General features: G+C 38.1%; 1 protein-coding gene across 1 annotated transcript in view; it reads right to left on the bottom strand.

The window, feature by feature from the left end:
* Positions 1 to 632: 632 nt before the first annotated feature.
* wdr27 (WD repeat domain 27) overlaps positions 633 to 21462 on the bottom strand; it is a 45590-nt gene continuing 24760 nt past the window's right edge. The window contains exons 22-24 of the mRNA XM_062430123.1: positions 14357 to 14459; positions 11686 to 11784; positions 633 to 835 (exon numbers count right to left, since the gene is read on the bottom strand). Of these exons, the coding sequence (XP_062286107.1) occupies positions 722 to 835; positions 11686 to 11784; positions 14357 to 14459 (316 nt within the window). The 3' untranslated portion in view covers positions 633 to 721. The remainder of the gene's footprint in view (positions 836 to 11685; positions 11785 to 14356; positions 14460 to 21462) is intronic.

Genomic DNA, 21462 nt, shown 5'->3' with positions numbered 1-21462 from the left:
TCACTTTGATTATTATGTTCTTATAATTACATTCTTATTGTTATTACAGATCAGTGTGACTTTGTCAGCAACATTTCATAGTGACTGAGCTACAGGGAAGTAAATGCACAGCTCAGACAGTGTGGATGGGTGTGTCAGTATACAGTAGTAGCATCTGTGTGTCTGGCAGGCATCAAGGTCGCACCCAGTTGATGTCATAGGCTTGTGTAGCTGCTCTTCTAAGCAGCGGTCACAGCCAGTTATATAGATCTACATCTGTTCCACATACTGAACAAACAAAATCTGATGCTTGACCATCCAAAATGCGACTGAACAGACGGCAATAATGACTGTTAATAAAATTGTTTTTGGCAAATTTAGCTGTAATTATCTGTAATTGGATAAATATTGCATCAAGATGATGCAGTTAAATGAATCTGGTAAAAACCTAACACATTACATCAAACCATTGATATCCCTTAGTGGCCAAATGATGTGCATATGGAAAGTTTAATAAAGACCAGTGCAGTAAAATAGGTGGCCCCTTTAGACAATGTGAAACCAAGAAGTAGAAGAACACACAGGAGCACATGTAACAAGAAACACCAAACATAGTTGAACATATCTATTTTTGATTAACGGACAACAAAAAACAGAACTTTCCTTTACCAGTGAAACCCTAGCCTGGGGTTTGGAGCTGTTTTAATGAAACCTGCATGGTCTTTGCAGCAGCCTGCTGTAATTACACAGTCATGTTGGGGACGCTTTGCATAGCAGCACTGGTGTCATGAGACAGTTGGGCCCCACTGCGGGACTGAAACAGTCTCAGCTCCCCGTCCAGAGTCCCAGTCAGCAGCTACGAGAGAAAATAAAATGACATCACATTCAGCTTTGGCTCTGTGGATGATAATTCCCAGGGACTGGGACATCAGCACACCTGCTTCCTTAAAGATGACTAGCATCGCCAAGGTCAATATCCATACTGTGTTTCCCATAAAGATTCTTGATTTTCCATACCTGCCATTTATCACAAAAAAACATGAAACTGCCTGGCCTGAACTCTGTTATATAACTTTGTTTAATCAGAAGTGGGACTTAAGGTTCTTGCCAGTGCTAGTCATGGTGAGTCAACTGTTTACTCATTAATAAGGCACCCACATATCAATAAACTAACATCACAGCAACCATTTCAGCATGTGCACACACACACACACACACACACACACACACACACACACACACACACACACACACACACACACACACACACACACACACACACACATACAGACACACCACACACACTTTAACTAACATGTGGATGCAGCACACATGCACACAATCACATCTTCGCTATATTTCTTAAGAAAGGAGCATTATCTCATCTCTTTCTATCAGCCAGTGGAGCAGACGAGGGTGAGCGAGCGTTACCTCAACACTCTGCAAGCCAATCAGCAGCTGTAGCAATAGGAAACCCTCCATTTGAGGTTCAGAACGTGGCTCGTGATGCATATTTCTATCTGTAGCAGCTGCTGAGAATACAGTATACTGTATAATATAATTGAACGACTACGCACTGTTTTCACTTGATTTTCAAGTGCTGTGTAGGACCAAGGCATATACTGTAACAAACCATTTCAAGTCTATTTCATACTACTCAAAGCCAAGGTTATATGTTCTGCCCTTAATCCCACTTACAGTCTCAAAAGGTTTCATAAAGCCACCATGATGAAAAATAAGTGAAAACAATCCACCAACACACACATTGCAAATTAAATGGGAATGCTTGGGTAAATGTGCAGATCTGTTGTGGAGCATCAATGTCATATGATGATTTCAGAGATTTTAGGTGCTTGTAAAGAGTAGAGTGTCTTTCTAAAACATAGCCTTCTAACAGTGGGGATCTTGGAAAACAAGTATTTGCCAAAGTGGTTATAAAAACCACATTTGGTTCAATAATAGTCCAACATTTTTTCCCATGTACTAAAGCTGTTTTATGCAAGAGAAATCAACTTTTACCAGCAAGCAGATGCCTGTGCTGGGAAGGGGAGGCACAATAGTGGAGGTCTGAGGATGACTCAAACATACAAAGAATAAACTGGGGTGGATTAAATTGTTCTTTGACTGGTAATCCCTGCAGCCCTGCTCCTATCAGCATAGAAGGGATTTCTAGGTGTGTGTGGGTCCTGAGGACAAGCGAGCACAGACAAAAACAGCCATAAAACTATGTGTTGTACTTTTTAGCATATACAAATGTCTGGGACTCATCCACAGGACAGTTTGAGAGCTAATTTCTCCTTTTTCACCAGCTCAAGGACAATAGCTCAAAAATAGCCTAACTGTCTGGGTTCTGCCTCTGGGCTGCTAAAATAGCTACTTAAAACTTAAAGGGGTCAGAGAGCAGCTGCATTAGCAACTACAGCTGCCTTCATTAACTGCCATCCAAAACCATTACACTGTGTAATCACCAAAGCATTTCACTCAGTCATTCCTCTATTTAAACATGAATTGAAACTAAAGTACATATTTACTAAAAAGGTGCCAACCACCTTATAATCATTTTTTACATCATGCACTTGCAGCAACCACCTGTAATCTGACACATTCCATCTCTGCAACCTTCAACCCTTTGTTCACTGAGGCTAAAGTGAGCTAAGCTGATGAGGACTGAAAGTTTTGGGCGACCTTTAGGGTCAGAAGTCAGAGTTTCTGGTGAGCTGATTCACTGTAGAGCAGGGGTCATGCTGGGCCATCACAACGGAGTTATTTAGCCTTCCTGAATGTCCCACTTCTAAGAAACACAGGTTTACAGGTTACAAGTTTCTTCTTTTTTTTGTTGTTTTGTTTTTCAAAGTAATGTCATTAACAATCCATTACTTTGTTATCAATTTGGAAGGATTCTTTTTATATGGATGACACTCCATATACTCAAGATGCAGGCCATGCAGGAGAAATAATTTCGAAAAAGTGAGCTGCATCTCCTTATATAATATTTTTGTTTCCTTGCTTTCATTTTTACTATATTAAAGTCTCACTCAACTTTTGAGGAACCATGGAATCGTAAATCAGATTAAGAATTTGCATGGTGTGTCACGCACATCACACAATCTAAGTTATCGTCAGGCATGCTGACTCAATACCGCGAAAAAGGCACCACAAATCAATAGTTCAAAGCAGAAATAAAAATGATGATTAAGAATGCAATGTGGGCTCGATTTTCAGCGGTGAATGCTTATTGTCAAATATTGGCCTACTGGTTGATAGAAAATGTTCGTCTGCAGGAACTGGTATGGACAAAAACAGAGGCTTTGAAGATATGAGGAGCGATGTGTTTTCCTTCCAAAAGGATATATCATTCATCACTTGTAGAGCACAGACTTCACAAATACCAACATAACAGGATGTTCTGTACTGTACATTCTGAGCGGGGAAGGAAGACACACGAGAGATGAGAAAAGGAGCAGACGGTCACTGTGGTCATCTGTGAGATGAGTTCACAGAGTTCATCAAAGTATCAGTGAAAACAAATCTACGGCATTGATAGTGATTTAAACAGTTGAAATATGGAAATTAACAATAAATTCCTTCCAGCTCAGTCTCTGCCTGTTCATCCATATGCCATCCAGCCAGTGTCTGACAGTCTGCGTAGGTAGATGCCATTAATAGATAGGAAGATGCTCATCTGACTGAATGTAACAGAACACTGAGAAGCACTGATATAATCATACTGATAGCGTCCGTGTGTTTGCCCCAGGAGCTGTGTGACAAACATGTCTTCAAAAAAAGCGCAGGGAACACTTAAAATAAAAAGATCAGCAAATTCATTAAGGCTGAAACAATAACAGAACATATCATTTTTCAATATGACAGTGTTGAAAGTACGAGACCCGATTGGTCAGCTGTTTCAAAAGAAAGTTTGACACAAGTACAAAATTATTGCATAAAGAATACCAAATATAGCACAATTGAATGGTTAATCCCAAGCTTTCACCTAAATTTTCCATATACTGTGTATCATATTTTTTAAACACAAATTTAGATGATGCATACTGAAGCAGTGAAATAATAAAACCAACCAAAGTGTCACCAAGGTGGTGGAAATGCTGCAGTCCTGTGGTGAGATGCATGATTTTCAAAATGAAAGAATGAAAAAATATAGAAATGAACATGGACTCCATCCATGCTCCTCATCCCATCACAGGACAGACAAATCAACTGGTCTTTATAACGTCACAAAATCACTGGAGATAGACCTAAATAGTAAAAAAAGGTTTGAAATGATTTATGTCAAGCACCACCATCCTTTGCTGCTGAAGACCGTGAGATGTGGTTTCGTGTATTCCAGTAAAGAAAGGACAACACTAGTAACTAACGCCACACGGCCAACAGAGTAGAGGCTTTCTAACACATGTGAAACGTTTTGATACTTAAAAATGCCCCTTGTGACTTTGCAACTGGACCCAAACTCTTTATTTCCTCACTTCCTGTTCATTGCTGTTCCAGCTGTGCTGAATACAGGCCAGTTGAATTCAGAGAGGCTGTCTCAGCTTAGTCTGCGTCTCACTCTGATGTGACATTCTGGAGCAGACAGCAGAGTCCACCTCTGTATTTGCTGTCTGGCCACCAAGAAAAAGAGCGTTTTGCTCTTTGGGGTCAGGAAAAGAGGAAGAGAAGAGAGATAAAGTATTTTTTTAAAAAGACTAAGCAGTGCAAATAGCTTTTCAAATGCCAAATGGCCACAAATGAAATGATACAGTAAAAAGGTCTAGGGGGACACCAGCTGCGTTTTTTTCCTGCCTGCAAGGAGCAGAGATGATACATGCTGACATATGGAGACAAGAGTAGCAATGAGTTTGAAAGCCAATGGGATGATTCACTCATTGTTCATCTTCCTAGTTGGGACGGTAGTGCATATTAACTTTTAGAGACAGCTGCTGGTGTCAGTAAGCGGTCATAGTCCTGCTCTAACTCCAAGACATGAAGAACAAATGAGGTCCCAAGTACTTGAGGAAAAGAGTTCAGAAACTTAATCAAAAGTATGAAATTGACACCTGTGTTTAATAGTTCTTACTTCATTCTGATTTGATTGTGCTAATGTGGCTTTTGTTTCCTTTCATATCCCCTTCCAAAAGTACACACATGTGTGCATTTAAAAATTGAAAAAAAGACATGAAATAGTGCAGTGGCGTCTTTGGAACAGAGAGGGGTTGACTTTCTTGCTCAAGGATACACAGAAATTAGCATATTGATTCAACAACAGAAAATGTTGCTGACTATGACTTGAGTTTGTGTGTTTTCTCACACATGCTTTCCAATTGTACTCTGTGTCAGGTTACTTAGCGAGTTTTTCTCTCATCTGCTGATTTAGTATTTAGATTAAGTATGGTTTGACCATCTTACTTTGAGTTTTATACATAATGCCTTTGATATTTAAACATAAGTGATTCTTCATGTACTCTTAAATCTTCGTCAGTCATGAAATTCTCTTTTAAACTGATGACAAATATGTTTCTTTTTTAAATTTGAAAATGTTTAACACATATTGAAGATGACGAAATGGTAAAAACTTGACCCTTGTTGATTCAGCTAACATCAAAACTCCATGCCAGGATGCTAAACACCACCTGCCGCAAAACAAGCACACCTTGTCGAGGATTATTTAAAGCAAACCCTCATTTTTTTCATTTGATGGCTCTGGCTTTTACGTAAATGTCTCCACTACACTATTATGTCCATGTCGAGTTAATCCTAATAAAATTTACATCTTTTACAAATTTTCCAATTCATGTGGCATAAGCCATGTCTGATGAGGGCTGAAACTACATAAACACGCACAGTCATGTCCTCTCTTACGTCTTTTGTATTTTCTAGTCGGTATCACTGGAAAAATACAGTACATGTCCAGGCATATGAGTAGACAGTCAATCAGTTGTTGGAAATATTCTGTTTCTTTCCTGTTTACCCTTTTTTGAGTTTTGCTTTACCTGATACTATGTACATTGTATTTTGTTTATTGTTTATTTTTGTTGTTTTTCACTGAAATTCATTTCATTTAATGTTAACTTTGCTGATTGCAGGAGATCAGCCCCACGAAAAAGAGATGCTTATTGCTCAATTACTGTACACTCAATATCCAAACCACAAAGGCATCTCCTCAATCACAGACAGAACAGTAAAACAAACAAACATTTTCAAGCAACAGGAGCTTCTGAGATAAAATCTCAACTTCAGCTTTATTTTATTTCACAAGATGTTCACTTTGAGGCTTACGTGAGAGTCACCAATTAAAACTGTACGGTATCTGTATGAAGAAACAGAATTATTTAGCAATAAAAGTAACCATAGACAGGGGTTCACTAACTTTTATAATAACAATAAGTAATAAATAAAATACATCAGCATGGTTTTGTCAATGTTCACAGCAAGCACATAGTGCTATGATAAAATAAAGGAAAAAGAATGCACACTCCTCTGTCCTTTGAAACGAATCCACTTCAGAATAAGCTGATTTTTTTGGAAATACTATGAAGATATATTCACTGCTGATGTGGAACAATGTAATAGGAGCTATTGAGAGCTTAAGGTGAGACAGTAAAACATATAGAGCACAGCCCAGTGAAGTCTATTTCTGTAGTCTGAACCAGTAACCTGTAACTTTGAACTGACTGTTGATTCTCCTCAGGCTACAGCACCTTTTGTTTTTTACCTTTAGTTATGCTCCTAAAGCTTTTAAATTCCAAAAATCGCTGAAGGAAGTAACCGCAGATACAGTATCACCTTGGTTTCAGGCACAACTCAAATTGGACAGAGTCTAGCTTCCTTCACACAATCCTAATCTGCAAAAATAAATAAATACAGATAGAACATTATGTATCAAACCAGGAGAGACAATATTACTGTAAAAGTAGAAGTGTAAAGGTACTTATTTGCGTCTACTTTTATAGTTGCAGATTTAGGTCCATCACAGGGGAGCTTGCCATAACTTTATAGAGGTATGCCACATGAAATCCCGCAAGATTTTACAAGACAACAAAGTGAAGTGACAGTAAAAGTTGGGATCTCTCATTACAGAGTTAAGTACAGGAATAAACCTGAGGGAGTGAACTGTGGAGGTAGATCTGCCCCCTTCTTGGTCTTTTAAGTATTCGGGTGGAAAACATGAGTGAAAAATGAGTGGAAAATATGCATTGCATTATCTCTCTATGCCTTGCATCGGATTGTTCTCACAGCAGTAAAACATCTGGCTCTGAGATGTGGCCGAAAAAGTGAGGTGAGCACAGGCTAGGGACACGTTTTGGTTGTTTTTTCATGTATTGGTAAGCAAACCCACAGGTTCAGGAACTACAACAATGATATCATTATTGTATAACATGTCTTTTGTCTTAGTTAATTTTAAGACTGAGCAGCCATTTCTGAGGACTTCCTGAACTTCTAATAGTTTCTTTATTTACAAGTCTTTTTTGGCTATAAGCAAAAGACAAATACAGTGGAGTGTGTATGCATCCTTTACAGTCAGACATTAGATCAACTGAATCATGGTTAACAAGAAGCAGCCTCACAAGGCTGAGCCAGACGCTCAGCATATCAGTGTCTAAGATAAAGTGTCTGAGGAATAGTGAAGAAACACTTTCACTGACTCTTTGTTTGTTTGTAAGACTGAAGTGACTTATAAAAGTGTGTAACAATTAAATGATTGGAGAAACTTCGACAGTCACAGTCATATTATAAAGAGATATAAAGAGAGTCAAAGGTGTAAGATTCTGGATTCTATTAGACTCAACTCTGCAACATCTTGAAATAATTAGTAATCCCGACGTTTTCCCAGACACAAAGATTCTCTTTGACACAGATTGAACTGTGGTTTCCCATGCCTAACCACTCCTTGTGGCTGAAATGTTACATTAGGAGGCCTCAAATATCTCAAGCTATCATATGAAAGGTGTACAACAGGAACCTGACATAGTTAAAAACAAAATAAATATGCAGCAATGTAGGCTGCTTCAGCTACTTTTTAATAGTTATTCACAACTGTATCACACCCATCTTATCATTTTATTAAACCACAAGACAAACTGTGGCCACATAACAAACCTATACCATATATCCTTGCTAAGCTGATCAATTGTTTTTTATATATATGTAAACTTTTCAGAGTATAACATTTTTCTTGAATAAATGAGCTGCCTTCTCAGTTTGCTTATTTGTGCATCTATCCATTGTTCTATTCATCCATTTTCTGCTGCTTATCCAGGGCTAGGTCGTGGTGGCATTAGGCTGAGTAAGAACCAAGACATCCTTCTCCCCAGGAATGCCCTCCAGCTCCTTCTGGGGTATGTCAAGGCACTCCCAGGCCAGGGGAGATATGTAATCCCTCCAGCATGTTCTGGGTCTGCCCCAGGGTCTCCTACCAGTTGGACGTGCCCAGAACACCTCTAGAGGGAGGCATCCAAGAGGCATCCTAACCAGGTGCCCAAACCGCCTAAGTTGGCCATCAGCCTCTCCAGCTCCTGCAGGATCCATCTGCCTCCAGGCACTGACTCTATAGTCACTGTTAAGTGGTCCATGAAGGCCCGGATTGGTGATCGGCAGATCATGGACTTGGTTGCACTCTGGTTTAGCAGATTTCACCAACACTTTCATCAGCAGAGTAAACAGGATCAAAGATGGAATATCCTGTGATGATTCCCACCTCCTGTCTGTTACATTCAGATGCTAATGGCTCTGCTGAGATCTCTGCTGTTTTGCCTCTTTTTCAGATGTCTTTAAATATCCTCCAAAGCCGATGTAGCAGCTTTGGACAGTGCTTGCACACCTTGTTGGATGTTCCACTTAATCCTGGACCTGGTGCTGACTTGGACCTTGCTTTCTTTACCACAGCCCGGATTTCTTTCAGTAGTGGCTGCCTCAGGTCAAATGCCTTAGCTAGGAATATATACTGTATCTTCTTGCCTCGTTTGAATCAGGATGTGTCTATTTGAATATCCTTATTTTGAAGGTGGGAAGATTTGTCATGCCACTTTATTTGGCGGCAGACCCTCTGGAGCCCCCAAACTCTTTCATACATTTGTGAATTTTACAACTTCAATGTGGTTAAATCTTGGCAGGTTCCTGTAATATGTGATGTCAGTGACACAAATCTGAGAATAGAAACTGATAGAAAGTGTTTCCAATAAGAGCTGACCTCATGACCTCATGAAAACTAATTATATTGCTAAAATTACATTGAAGAGAAAAGGTTTATTTAGTATTTGCACAAATTAATGTGGAGATTTTAAAATAAAGTTACCAGATTTCCATGTGGAAATAATTTGTCACGGTATTGCTGTACAATGGTCACATTTCTGTCCTAATTTACCATGTAAATTAAAATTTTGATAAACATTTTCTTTTTACATATTCAACCTAAGACACCTGATGAAAGTTTATAGTACCGACATCTGTTGATAATTTAGATTTTGTCCTTTGGTGGCATGTCCTTTCAAACAAAACAGAATGTACAGAAGTTCTGATGGAGAGTGAACATGCTCTGATTGATGAAGTGTGTTTTCAAACTCTGCAGATCACTGTCATTCAGCCAGTGAACGGCCATGGATCAAACTTTCCACTTTGAAACTTGGAAATCTGAATGTATCTTTGTGAAGCAAAGTTTAACTGAATGGAGTTACACAGATGGACGTGCCGATTTAAAACATGTGCCTCGAGTCCAAAACACAGTCAACAAGAAGACTCATGAGACATGAAGCCGAGGTTGCAATACTATATTTTAAAATGTTTATTTTGCAGAACCAAAATGCTTTGAACAGTTCCAAAGGAAACCATCAACTGGAAAATAAAATGTTTCCAAAGAGAATTGTTCTTCTTTGAGAAATGCTTTACAGATTTTGTTGGAGACACTGAAAGGATGCTGGTATAACTTAGCACTGTAAACTTTGATTTTTATTTTCCTGTAATGGTAGGTCAAGATAAACAAAAACCTTTTTTCAATGTTAAGGTTTATTTAATGTTTTCTTCAGTGAGACTACCTAGAGTCACTGAATTTATATAGATATCTACCAGTTTAGTTTAGTGGCAGCTTTAAATTCATTATGGGAAATGACCAGATATAGTGAGTACACTGAAGCATTCAAAGCATTTGCATTTTGAATTTGAAAAAGCATTTGAAATTTCACTCTCACATAATATCACTAATACTGAATTTGATCTGCATCACATTTAGATAGAATGCAATGGAATAAAATAACATGAAATTATACAGGAGCCAGTGAAAAAATGTTGAACAGTCAACAGCAAAGGTGGATAGCAGCTGCTGTTCCAAACAAGCAAAACACTGCAAAAATCTTTTCTTGACTGTGAGACTGTGCAACCAATCACATGCTGGAACAACCCTTCAGGCTGCCAATCATACAAGTGGGTCAGTGTCAAGTACAAACAGAGTCAGATCGCACAGGGTAATGGCACGGAAGAGCGGTAGTCATTACCTGATTGGACTATAAACTGGCCACCACTAGTTAAACCCACAAACGATTTGGGGGGATATTCATCTGAAATGAAAATGATATGGCTTAAAGAGGCTAACTCGTAGATTTAAAAAAGTGTTTATATGTGCAAGCAGCATTTTTGTTTAGGCTTTCTGCACTTTGAACTTCAATCATTCTATTACATTCTTTCATTGTTAATGGTAGAAATTCTGCAGTTGTCTGAGATAAAAGTCCACCCACTCTAAACTGGAATGTTAAATCAGCCCTGCTATGTGACCTCAGCCTGAGGATATCATTCCTGCTTTGCAAACACTTGGAGTGGAGAGCAGTTAGAGACCTGTATAGCCAGCTGACTAAATGTAATATTTGATACATTGGTGTAAGTATGACTGTGCTCTATTTCTTTGTACCGCATCCTTCATTCACTGTTTGAATGGCAGTACAAAAATATTACAATAAATATCAATAATTGCCTAAAAATCATACAAAACTTATGACATTTGAAAATGTTGTTCAAGTAAAATGCACATCTTCATTCCAAAGAAGTGATGACCACTGACAGACATTGCTTTTCACTGTGACCTTTTATCTTTGCTCTTAAACATTTTCTCTTTCCTTTAATCTCGCATACTTGTTTCATACCTAAAATACTTGAAGATATAGAATAATACAGATTTGTACACTGATTAATAATGTTGTAGTGGCTGGCGTGTGCAGGGAAATGACAGTCCCTTGTTTATTTTTAAGCTCATTTTGTTAGTCAAGCAGGCCAAGTGTAACTTTAGAGTCAGAATAAAACCCCAGAGGATGGTGATGGCCATTGGCCATTGACCATGGCCAATGTTTACACAATAATTATGGGTGGAGTGGACACATCAGCATTATTTCCAACTCTTAAAATCAAAATAAGATTGCATATCACCTGGGGTTTTGTTCAAGTTCTGGAGATTTAAAAAAATATCTTATTTGAGTTCACCTCTTTTAGGGGTTATCAATCAATGCTGTCTGATAACTGATGTTAGTAGATTCTGAACCTGCACAATATATTTACTTTGGTCAATAATTACTCAGATGTTGGAAAAAAAAAAAAAAAAAAAGTATGTTTTTTGTAGATATGACAATAAGACTGTCCAGTTCCATGCGATGGACCATTGAATGCAGGATAAGGAGTAACATAAATAATACCAAAACTAAAACAGATAAAAGGTAGAGGAAAACAGATTCTCACCTCTGGTGTGGCAGGGTTGAAAGCCACACTGAGCACTGTCTCTGAGTGTTTCTGAAGTTTGTAGAGGTAGCTGCTGCTCCGGATATCATATACATAGGCCTGCAATAAACGAGATGGACTAAATGAACATAAGTAGACATAAAGTGTAGCCATGCAGTGGTGTACTGATTTAGGAGAAAAACCTACGTAAACTCTGTTTAGGCTAACCCAATTTGAAGTTCATTTTGGGTGTAAAATAAATACAGCACACAATTGTAAGTAAACATGTGTTCGAACTGAACAAGGAGCAAATATCAAAGACAACACAACTGCATACAAAGTCAATGGAAAAAGACAAAAGCAGACAAGAACAGATGTGGATTCACTTTAGGGACTGCAAAAGTTAAAAATCTTCAACTTTGAGTGAAAACTTTGTGCTGATCCCATTTAATTTTGAAATCAGTCCAGCGGACACATACATAGGGACATTCCACACACATAGTCAGAGTGTGTAGAGCTAACATCTGTGCTGTTTGTGGCAAAGAAAGTGTGCTCAGTATGAACATTATATAATTACTCATCATAGTTTACAGCAACATCTATCACCTTATCACACTGATTTGAACTGAAGTTTTCTTGATTATCCCTGGGAGTGTGTGATTTGTGCTAAAGACACTTGGCTCTTGTTGATATCATTAAACAGACACATAAAATTATGCAATATCTGTGCCAGAACCAGTTATCTCCACTATGGACTAAATCCAAATAACTCTGTAATAAGTTAAATGTTTTTTGTTTTTGTTGTTTTTTTTTTTTTTTAATATCTAGGGCTGGGAATTGAAGTTGAATGTGTTTTTAGTACTGTACTTTATCGAAAATGGTCCAGTCCACTCACATTCTCAGTTTTTTTCCCCTGTGATCAGATATTTCCTTATCTGAATTAGGACCGAAGGGGTAGCGTTTCAGTTGAGGTGGTAAATCTCCTGGTTTACAGGCTTAAAATACACTTGTCATACAGTCAAATATTGAGCACTTCAAAATTAAGTGGTAATTGAGACTAGTCGTAATAAACCCCTGTAGGTATAATATTGTTATTTTCTGATATGAGACGGTAAAAACCATACTAATCATCCCTTTACTTGAGGGAGCTATGTAGATGTGGATTTTGTACTTGCAAATAATGTCACAAGACATACCCATGCAGCTTGTGTAGCGATCTTAGAGTCACTGTTCAATTAGAAATCTCATAATAGTTATGTGAATGTGTGTTATCAGCACAGTTTTTTTTCCTAAATACAATCAATGAGCTTGAAGACCCTTTCGTTTGCTTCAGTGCCATGAGCACAGATAAAAACAGATGTGGGGATGTTTGTTACCAGACGACGACTCATCAGATTCCTGCAGCTGTTTTGTGTTATGTTTCCCTAAAAAACACTTCAAGTGAGCTCTGTCAAACAGTCCATGGGTCTCCTGTCTAAGGCATATGACATGTGTGGTGCCTAAAAGGACATCAGATAGTTAGAAGAGAAAGTTCTTTCAAGAATGCTTAACTATCACAGGGAACCTCCTATGTATGAGTTTATATCAATATTAACTAAGGTGAAGAGCAGGGCCAATAGACCCTGGGCAGTGAAATATGTGAATATGAAGAAAATGCACCTTCCGATAAGACAACAGGGGACATTAAAATGGCTGAAAAATCATATATTTCAACTGTATGCACAACAGGTTAATATTGACCACACTGAAATGGTACTCCACTCAGATTGTTTTTGGCCCTATGTTTTTCTGGAAAATGTGTAATATGAATCTAGGGAGTCTTTTTAGAATATTCAGGTTCTTTTTTCCCCATGATTGCTTTTTGAAATATTAAGACAAGTACAAATGTGTTTGGCGTATAGAAGTCTCAGGGCAGCTACAAATAAATATGGTGTAGCTCACTACCATATACGCTCCTGATTTCCAAGAAATGCTGGAAATGTCCAATCTCGACAGGGATGCTCTCAAATGTCTGTGCTGTGTGAGTCCCCATAATTAATAATAACTAGCAGCATGTATATATTATTCCACTGCTTTCATCAAGCACGTACACCAGAAGAAAAGAGAGATGGATAAGTAAAAAGGGAGGCAGTCTTCCGAAAACGTCTTGAAAGCAAGTATAAGGCACAGTCTGGAAAAGCAATTAAACAGTTCTGCTTCTACATGAATGCTGAATTTGACTTCTATGGAAAAAGGCCTGAGTCCAAGTAAAAATCTCTGAGTCAAGCACAAACAGTCCTTAAATGGAGGTGAGATGATAAAGATAAGCTACTTTTTTCATTCTGTTTTACAACTTAACAAAGTGGATTAACATACACATTATGCACAAGGTAACTAACTGTGATAAGGCAGTCTATGCTTCTTGATCAACAAAGTCAATAGGATTAATCCATGAACGTCTGTACACAATTTCATGGAAATCCATCCTATAATTGTTGATATATTTCAGTCTGTACCAAACTCGTGGATAACAACCAATACTGCCACCCCAAGAACCATGTACCTAGCATGGCCGCAAATGATTGACTAGCATTGATTTAAACATTGTCAAATTATTGTGGAAAAACTAAAAGTCTCACCCTCAACTAAAGAAGTACATGGAAGAATAAAGCACATTCTGTGTAAGGAAACACTCAAAGTATTTACAACTTACACACTTATCCTCAGAGCCAGAGGCAATGAACCGGCCACATGGTGAGATGGCTGAAGAGCATGGATGGCAGCGATTTAGATGGTTCTCATAACGCCGTACACACCTGAGGAGGAAATGTGCATAATGATGAGAAATTAGGTTTATGGAACTTATTAGCAAAGACTATGAAATAGAAAGTACAATCTTTATTAAGATCAGTATTACTATCTGATAAACGAAATGATATTGAAATATCTTTGGTTGAGGAATGAAGTGTTTCAATCAAGTGCAGTCATTTTTATATTAAATTGGTCTGTTATCTCATAATAAGGTTGTACAATGGGAATGCGTTGTCTACTAATATACCTATACTGGCAGGAACAAAATATCACCATTCAGTATTCATGTTTTACAAACATCTGAACCACTTGAGAACAAGGAGTTAAGCATGACTCGAGCAACACACAGGAAAGAGAAGGTAGTAGATGACGAATGGCCCCCTCGTGCAACTGCTGTGCTGTTTCATTTGGTTTGCAACAGCATGTAATGTCTTTGCCATGTCTCTATATGGGTTGGCATGTTGGCAGGACAGGCCTTTGACAGGATCTGGTGAGAAAATTTCTTTGACATTCACATGCTAATGTCATTAAGCCTGGCTAAAAGTAGGTCATATTCACTGGTGACCATGACGGAATTTGATATACCCATTTCCAGTGAGTTACTGAAACATACACGGGGTAGACAAATTATAGTACTCTGTGGACACTTTTGTTTTTTGTGGTGGTGTTGTATTGAATGGTATTACTGTATTTTGTAAGGTGTTCCTCTCATACTTCCATTATGTTGTCACAGCCAGCTAACTACGGCCCTTAAGAGAGTAAGTCACAAAGTCTAACTGGCTGCAACTGAGCACCATTTATACAGCCTGTCCTCACAAGAAAAACGATACAGATCTAAAATTCAGGCTGGCAAAAACAACCTATAGTTAAATTTATGCCATCTAGCAGCCGTAGTAATTATGACCCAGGAGAATGATGCAGTTCAGATGACGTCAATATACAGTGACTTGATAATGAATTTTGCCGTGTAAGGAGAAGGTTGGTTAAGTGGATGGCTAGATAGATAGTGGACCTTGCTGCAGGAGACCACTGCCCGCCTCAGTACAACATTGTTTACTGTTGCCATGACAATGACGTTTGCATAACTTTAAAGGGGACCTATTATGCTCATTTCCAGCTCTTTATTTTTATTTTTGGACATGTACATTACTTATTTTACCTTGCAGTGTTGTGAAATGTAACAGTGTTGTCATACCACAAAACTGAATTATTTTAATAGTGATTTATAACAGTTTTGGAAAGCCAGGGTGCATGATATGTCCACTAAATGGCATAAATGTAACTAGAGTTTGTTTTTGTTGGAGTGAATGTTAGACATACCACCATTTTTTATGAGAGTGTGTAGGCTGAGAGAGCCACAAACCTATATTGTCTTGACAATGCTGAAAAAGGGCCTGATTGAAAAACTAATGCTGGAGGGGTCTCCTTCTTAACAGGCTTGATGGGACTGGAGAGTGGAGGCAGCTATCATCAGATCCAGCAATACCATCAGCTAGCACATGCTGGCAAGAGTTATAGACCAATGTGCAAATCTAAAATTCTTTACCAGTAATTAACCCAATTTATACATTCATTTAAAAAACAAACAAACAGAGGCTTACAGATGAAAATTGGGCATTTGATGACGTGTTTTACTGATGACTGTCAGGGCCCGGTTGTGTTGTGGTGTATTTTGTAGGTTCGGTTTTTGTCTTGTCTGCTTCCTGTTTTATTTTGGTGTGTTTCCCTTGTCTTGTCTAGCTTCCTCCCCTCATGTTTGCCTCCCTTCCCCTAATGTGTTACACCTGTGCCTCGTTGTTATCCAGGGTATATATGTGGTGTGCTCTTTCCCTTCTGTGCCACATCGTCTTGTCAGTTTCGTGTCAGAGTTCTGGCGTTCATATCTTGATTTGAATTCTAGTGTATCGACCAGTTTTGCCTTTTGGATCCCGAGTTTGCCTAGTGATTTTGTACTTCTGCCTGTGTATTGGATTTCCCGTTTTTTTACTTTTGGATCGATTAAACGACTTGAGAACTCTTCATCCCTGTGTCCCTGTCTCTGCATTTGAGTCCACCTGGTCTGTGCTTGACAATGACAAAATCTCAAAGGACTGATAGCTAATGCAGCCTGAAGTCTAGACTGTGAAGAATAGTGCTGAGTCTTTGCACCCGCTAAAGCCAGGAGATTCTGCATACTGAAAAAAAGTTTTTAACTTGCAAATTACTTTTGCTTTACAATTGGTTAGCCTGAATCTAAGAATTTATTAAATATATTTTTAAAAAATATACTCACTAGGGTTATGTTACCTTCTCAGTGGGAGCTACTCATGATATAAACTCTGTAAAATCTGACCTTGAATCATTACGACTACATAACAAGATGGATGAGAAACAGAAGTATCTGCGTCTACAGTAAATCCCCCTTACTACTTCTGGGCAAACAGGTCTGCAGCTAAGCATTCTAGGTCAGAATGTGGATCTAGTGTTTTGACTGAAGGAAAGGAGATGCTGGACTGAATCCCATATACACACATCCTCAGTGTTGTGATTGATGACTATCCGGCAATTGCCCGATGACTAACACAGACTGCATTGGAGCGTCTGATCCACTTGAGTGAGAGCCTATAAGGTTACTGAATCCACCTGGGTATTCAGTGTCAGTTATCAAGGTAAGCAGAAGGCTAATCATGGCTCATTATTTGCAGCAAAAATATTTCACCAAATTTAACTGTCAGTGCAAATCAAGTGAAAGCCTATTTTTTCCTGCATCCTTCAGTATAAATACATTATTAATCTATTTAGTTACAGAATTAATTGCTCAGCATGAATTTATCAGATGATGGAAATTAAACATCACTGAAATATGGAAATGCAGACCACAACGTTCTCTCTCTCATTTAGAATTTAGTGACTGAGTATGATTTTAAACTATGTAAATGCTGCTGTATAGACCCTGTACACTTTGACAAATGATGGTTTGCCACATCATTTGGAAATGTAAGGAGAGGGAGCTTAAAGAAATAAACTATAACCATTGCAGTAGTTTACTTTGCTTATGAAATTTGTAAAGTGTGTCAAGCTTTCAAAAACCATTTCCCTAATTCACAGGTCTTAGATGTTTCCATGTGGGTATCATGTATGTTTGTGCCTGTGTCTGAAAAGGAAGTGGCAAAAAGTTCTGGGGATTCTCGGGTGACAGACCAAAATAAAATCAAGATTGAGTTTCACTAGTTTCAAATTAGAGAAATGTACATTTCCAATTGTGTTTTTTCTGGAATTTTCAAATCTGATCAAAGCATTTACCTCAGCTTTTAACCCAACTTAAAGGTTTTATGAATGGGAGATACTGTATGTGTCTACTAAGAACACTATTGTATTATTAGCGTATGATGGCTATGCCCATGGCCATATAAAGCCATTAGATATGAATGTATTCTGTCTGGCTTTAGATTGCTTTTACTCAGACAGCCATTCATCATCAGTGTTTATAGACAGGCACAATAAGGTCATAAAATTACTCTGTTAATGACATTTTTCAGATGGCAACATAATGTATTACTTATTTATAGATAAAATAGCTATGGCCCAATACAATTGTGCATTTCCAACTAAATATCCTGCTTCAAGTTTTACAAGATAATGCCTTTGGTGCTGGTTTCTTGATTGCCTACGTGATTTAATGCCTGCCAGCCAAAAGTCTATACACGTAGGTATAAATAGCCTAATAAAAATAGTTTCATTGCAATTATTTTTTTCCCCCAATAGCTAGGAATATGGGTCACATTAGGTTTTATATGCTGAGGTTTAGAAATATCCACTGTCTTTTCAGAAACAATGCCCCAGTAACTGGCTAATCCACATATCTTGTTTTGACCAATTTTTATTGGAATGTGATTAGTTTAAGCATACTCTCAGTATGCTGTTAATATACGGAAGCTACTTAGACTCAAAGCAACAAGTATATGAAATGGTCAAGCAATACATAGTTTCACTGAGATAACGGACCTACAATATACTGAAAGGAACACTCTGACTGATTGTCCTGAATAGAAGTTACATGAGCAGTTATGTAAGCACATTATTCCAAGAATTTTTATATTGCCTAATTGTGTCGAGGGGACTCCGAAGAACACAAAAGCTGGTATGTACCTAATTACTTCCATTAGCTGGAATTTTTATATTGCTTTATTATGTCATGTGGGGATTCTGATGAAAACAAAACCTGGTATGTACATAATTATTTCCATTAGGTGTTAGTCTCGAATACCAAAGAGAAGAAATAGAAAGAAACAAGCCAGGATGTCAGTATCCGGCACAGATTTGAGAATGCTCATGAATGATGCAGATGAGTAAAACAGTTAGTTACAGGCTCGCTTAATGTTTCCAGCATTTTGAACATGAGAAATCATTGTTACGCTGCTGATTATGCTTCATATTGAGTAACATATTGAGTTATTGCTAAATTGACATATTTTGAGTCTATTTCATTGTATATGCAGCCGGTTTTGTGGTCAGAGATTATATTCAATCAGCAAATTAGTCTTGTTAAATCCTGCTACCTACAATTCAGAAATATTGTAAAAATCAAACAAATGCTCCCCAAAAATACAGCTGAACAACTAATCCACACCCTAATTTTCCGACCACCTAATTCATTATATTCTTGCCTAAACGATGCAGCAGTTGACCGTCTACTGTTGGTGCAGAATTCAGCAGCAAAGCTTCTCACAAACACTCAACAGGGAAGGGAACACCGCAGCAGCCCTGGCCGACTTAAACTGGCTCCCCATCCGTTACATAATTCAATTTAAGATTTTATTACTTTTAAATCCCTACATGAGCTGACTCCGCTTTACATTTCAGAACTTTTAAATCCTTATTCTGCACGGAAACCCCTCAGATCTGAGAGTCAAATGTTGTTAAAAGTTTCGGCTGAAAAACAAAAGCTTTTACTGATTTTGCTTGCGCTGAAGAACAAACTCGCCTTAAGTATCAGATCAGTCAGTGCCCATGTTAAAAACTGCAAACACTGGCATTTGTATTTTTATTTTCTTTTGTCTTTTCAAATGTTTTAATGTTGATTTTTATATATTGTTTTATCTCTATACAGTATGTTTGACCACTGTTGTGTATTATCTTTGATTTTTTGTTTTATTATTCTGCTTTCTTATATTTAATGGTATTGTATTTTGAAGCACTTGGTAACGGTAACTTAATTAGTATTATGATTATTATTGTACACCCTCTGAGAGTGACAGCTACACCTCTACCCATAAACCAGGGGCCGGTTGCAATGGTAATTTATGTAAGCTCATATTTTATGGAAGATGTTTATATAAGACTTACACAAACTAGGGACAATTTATGATCAATGATAATATGACAAGCTTACTCCGTATTAGTTATAATATAAATGGTCTTAATAATTCAATTGATAGGAAAAAGCCTTTTGGGCAATTAAAGAAAATACATGGTTCAATAGCATTTATTCAAGAAACTCACTTATCAATAATTGAACACAGGAAACTGTAAAGGGAATAGGTGGACCAGGTATGTAGTGTTTTGTGACCGGTTATTTTTATTTAATAATTTTTTAAATTTTACTCAAGAAAAGGAAATTGCAGATGACCGAGCGAGGAGATACCTCATGGTCATGGGGTCAATTGGAGGAATAGAGTTAACTTTTCTATATTAAAAAAAAAAACATAGCCTCACTTTTAGCTGGTGATGCCAAAGTAATTATTTTTTATGGCAAGACATTTTAACTGCGTGCTAAATTCAAAATTAGATTAATTCCTTGCAGATAGCGGACCCATTTCTGAAAAAAAAGAGAAATACTTCACTTTTGGGTCAGGGGTCCATGGTAGTTATTCTTGGATGTATTTATTTTGTACTTCCAAGCAAAATATTGACAGGGTTGCATCCTGTAATATTTCATCTCAGATCATGAACCCATAACTCTTCAACCTTGGAACTAATACGACTTGAAATATTGGCAGCTCAATGTATCCAAGCAGTGTGACTCGCTCATGCAGGAGAGGATGAGTTGATAACTGAAGAGTAATTTTGATTCTAAAAATAATGGGAGTGTTTTACCTTTAATTTTATGGGATGCGTCAAAGTCTGTAATGATATAGCACAGTGTGAGGGACAAAATTAAGATGACTGAAGTCGGCGGAGGATATATGCTTGACGAAGCCAGCAACTGATCAGGCCATTGATAAGCTCACACTGGTAACAGAGACGCCAGTAATGAGGAATGAGAAGCCGGCTATTCATTTGATCAAAATGGTAGCTATGTGTCACAGCTAGCTGCAGTATCACACACCAGCTGAAACAATAAGTGAGTCTCCAAACTGAGAAAGAGGATGTGCACATTTACACTCGTGGTACAGTAGCAGTAACTTCATTAACACTGGATCTGTCAGGATCTGATGGCGATCGATCTAATAATCGGCAACACAGAGCTTTGCATTTATAGTCGCACAACACACGCGCGCTGTCACTCTAGTGCGCGCTCTTGCTCGTTCATTCAGATTCCAGGAGAATACGTCTAATTTGTGGGCCTCATAAAGACGCTATCAATATGCGGGAGACTGCCGCGCACGGGGGGGGGGCGGCGGCGGCGGCGGCGGCACATCTCCGGCACATCGCCGATCTAATAAGCGGCAACACAGAGCTTTGCTGTCGGACCAACATCGGACCAACCCTACTTCACTGTTTTGGAATGAGGCTCATTAGCATATAAAGGGCCCACATGTATGCATACTATCTAATATACATACATACAAATAGCAAACGAGCTCTGAGACACTATTTGGCAGCATAGTTTGGGGTGCATTTCACCCTTTGCTGGTACTTTGTGATTTATGTGGTTTCTTTTTGACTCATTTGCAGGTTTAAGGGCAGCAAAAGACTCACAATACTTTACTTAATTCGCCCCTTTATTATATGTATATTTTACCCATTCTCATCTGGTCTTCCTAGGTACTGCTTATGTGCAACATTAAGGCAGGATAGCTTACTTGT

This window comes from Scomber scombrus, chromosome 12 (assembly GCF_963691925.1).
Source record: "Scomber scombrus chromosome 12, fScoSco1.1, whole genome shotgun sequence".
Lineage (NCBI taxonomy): Eukaryota > Metazoa > Chordata > Actinopteri > Scombriformes > Scombridae > Scomber > Scomber scombrus.
This window is presented reverse-complemented; position numbering and strand designations above follow the sequence as displayed.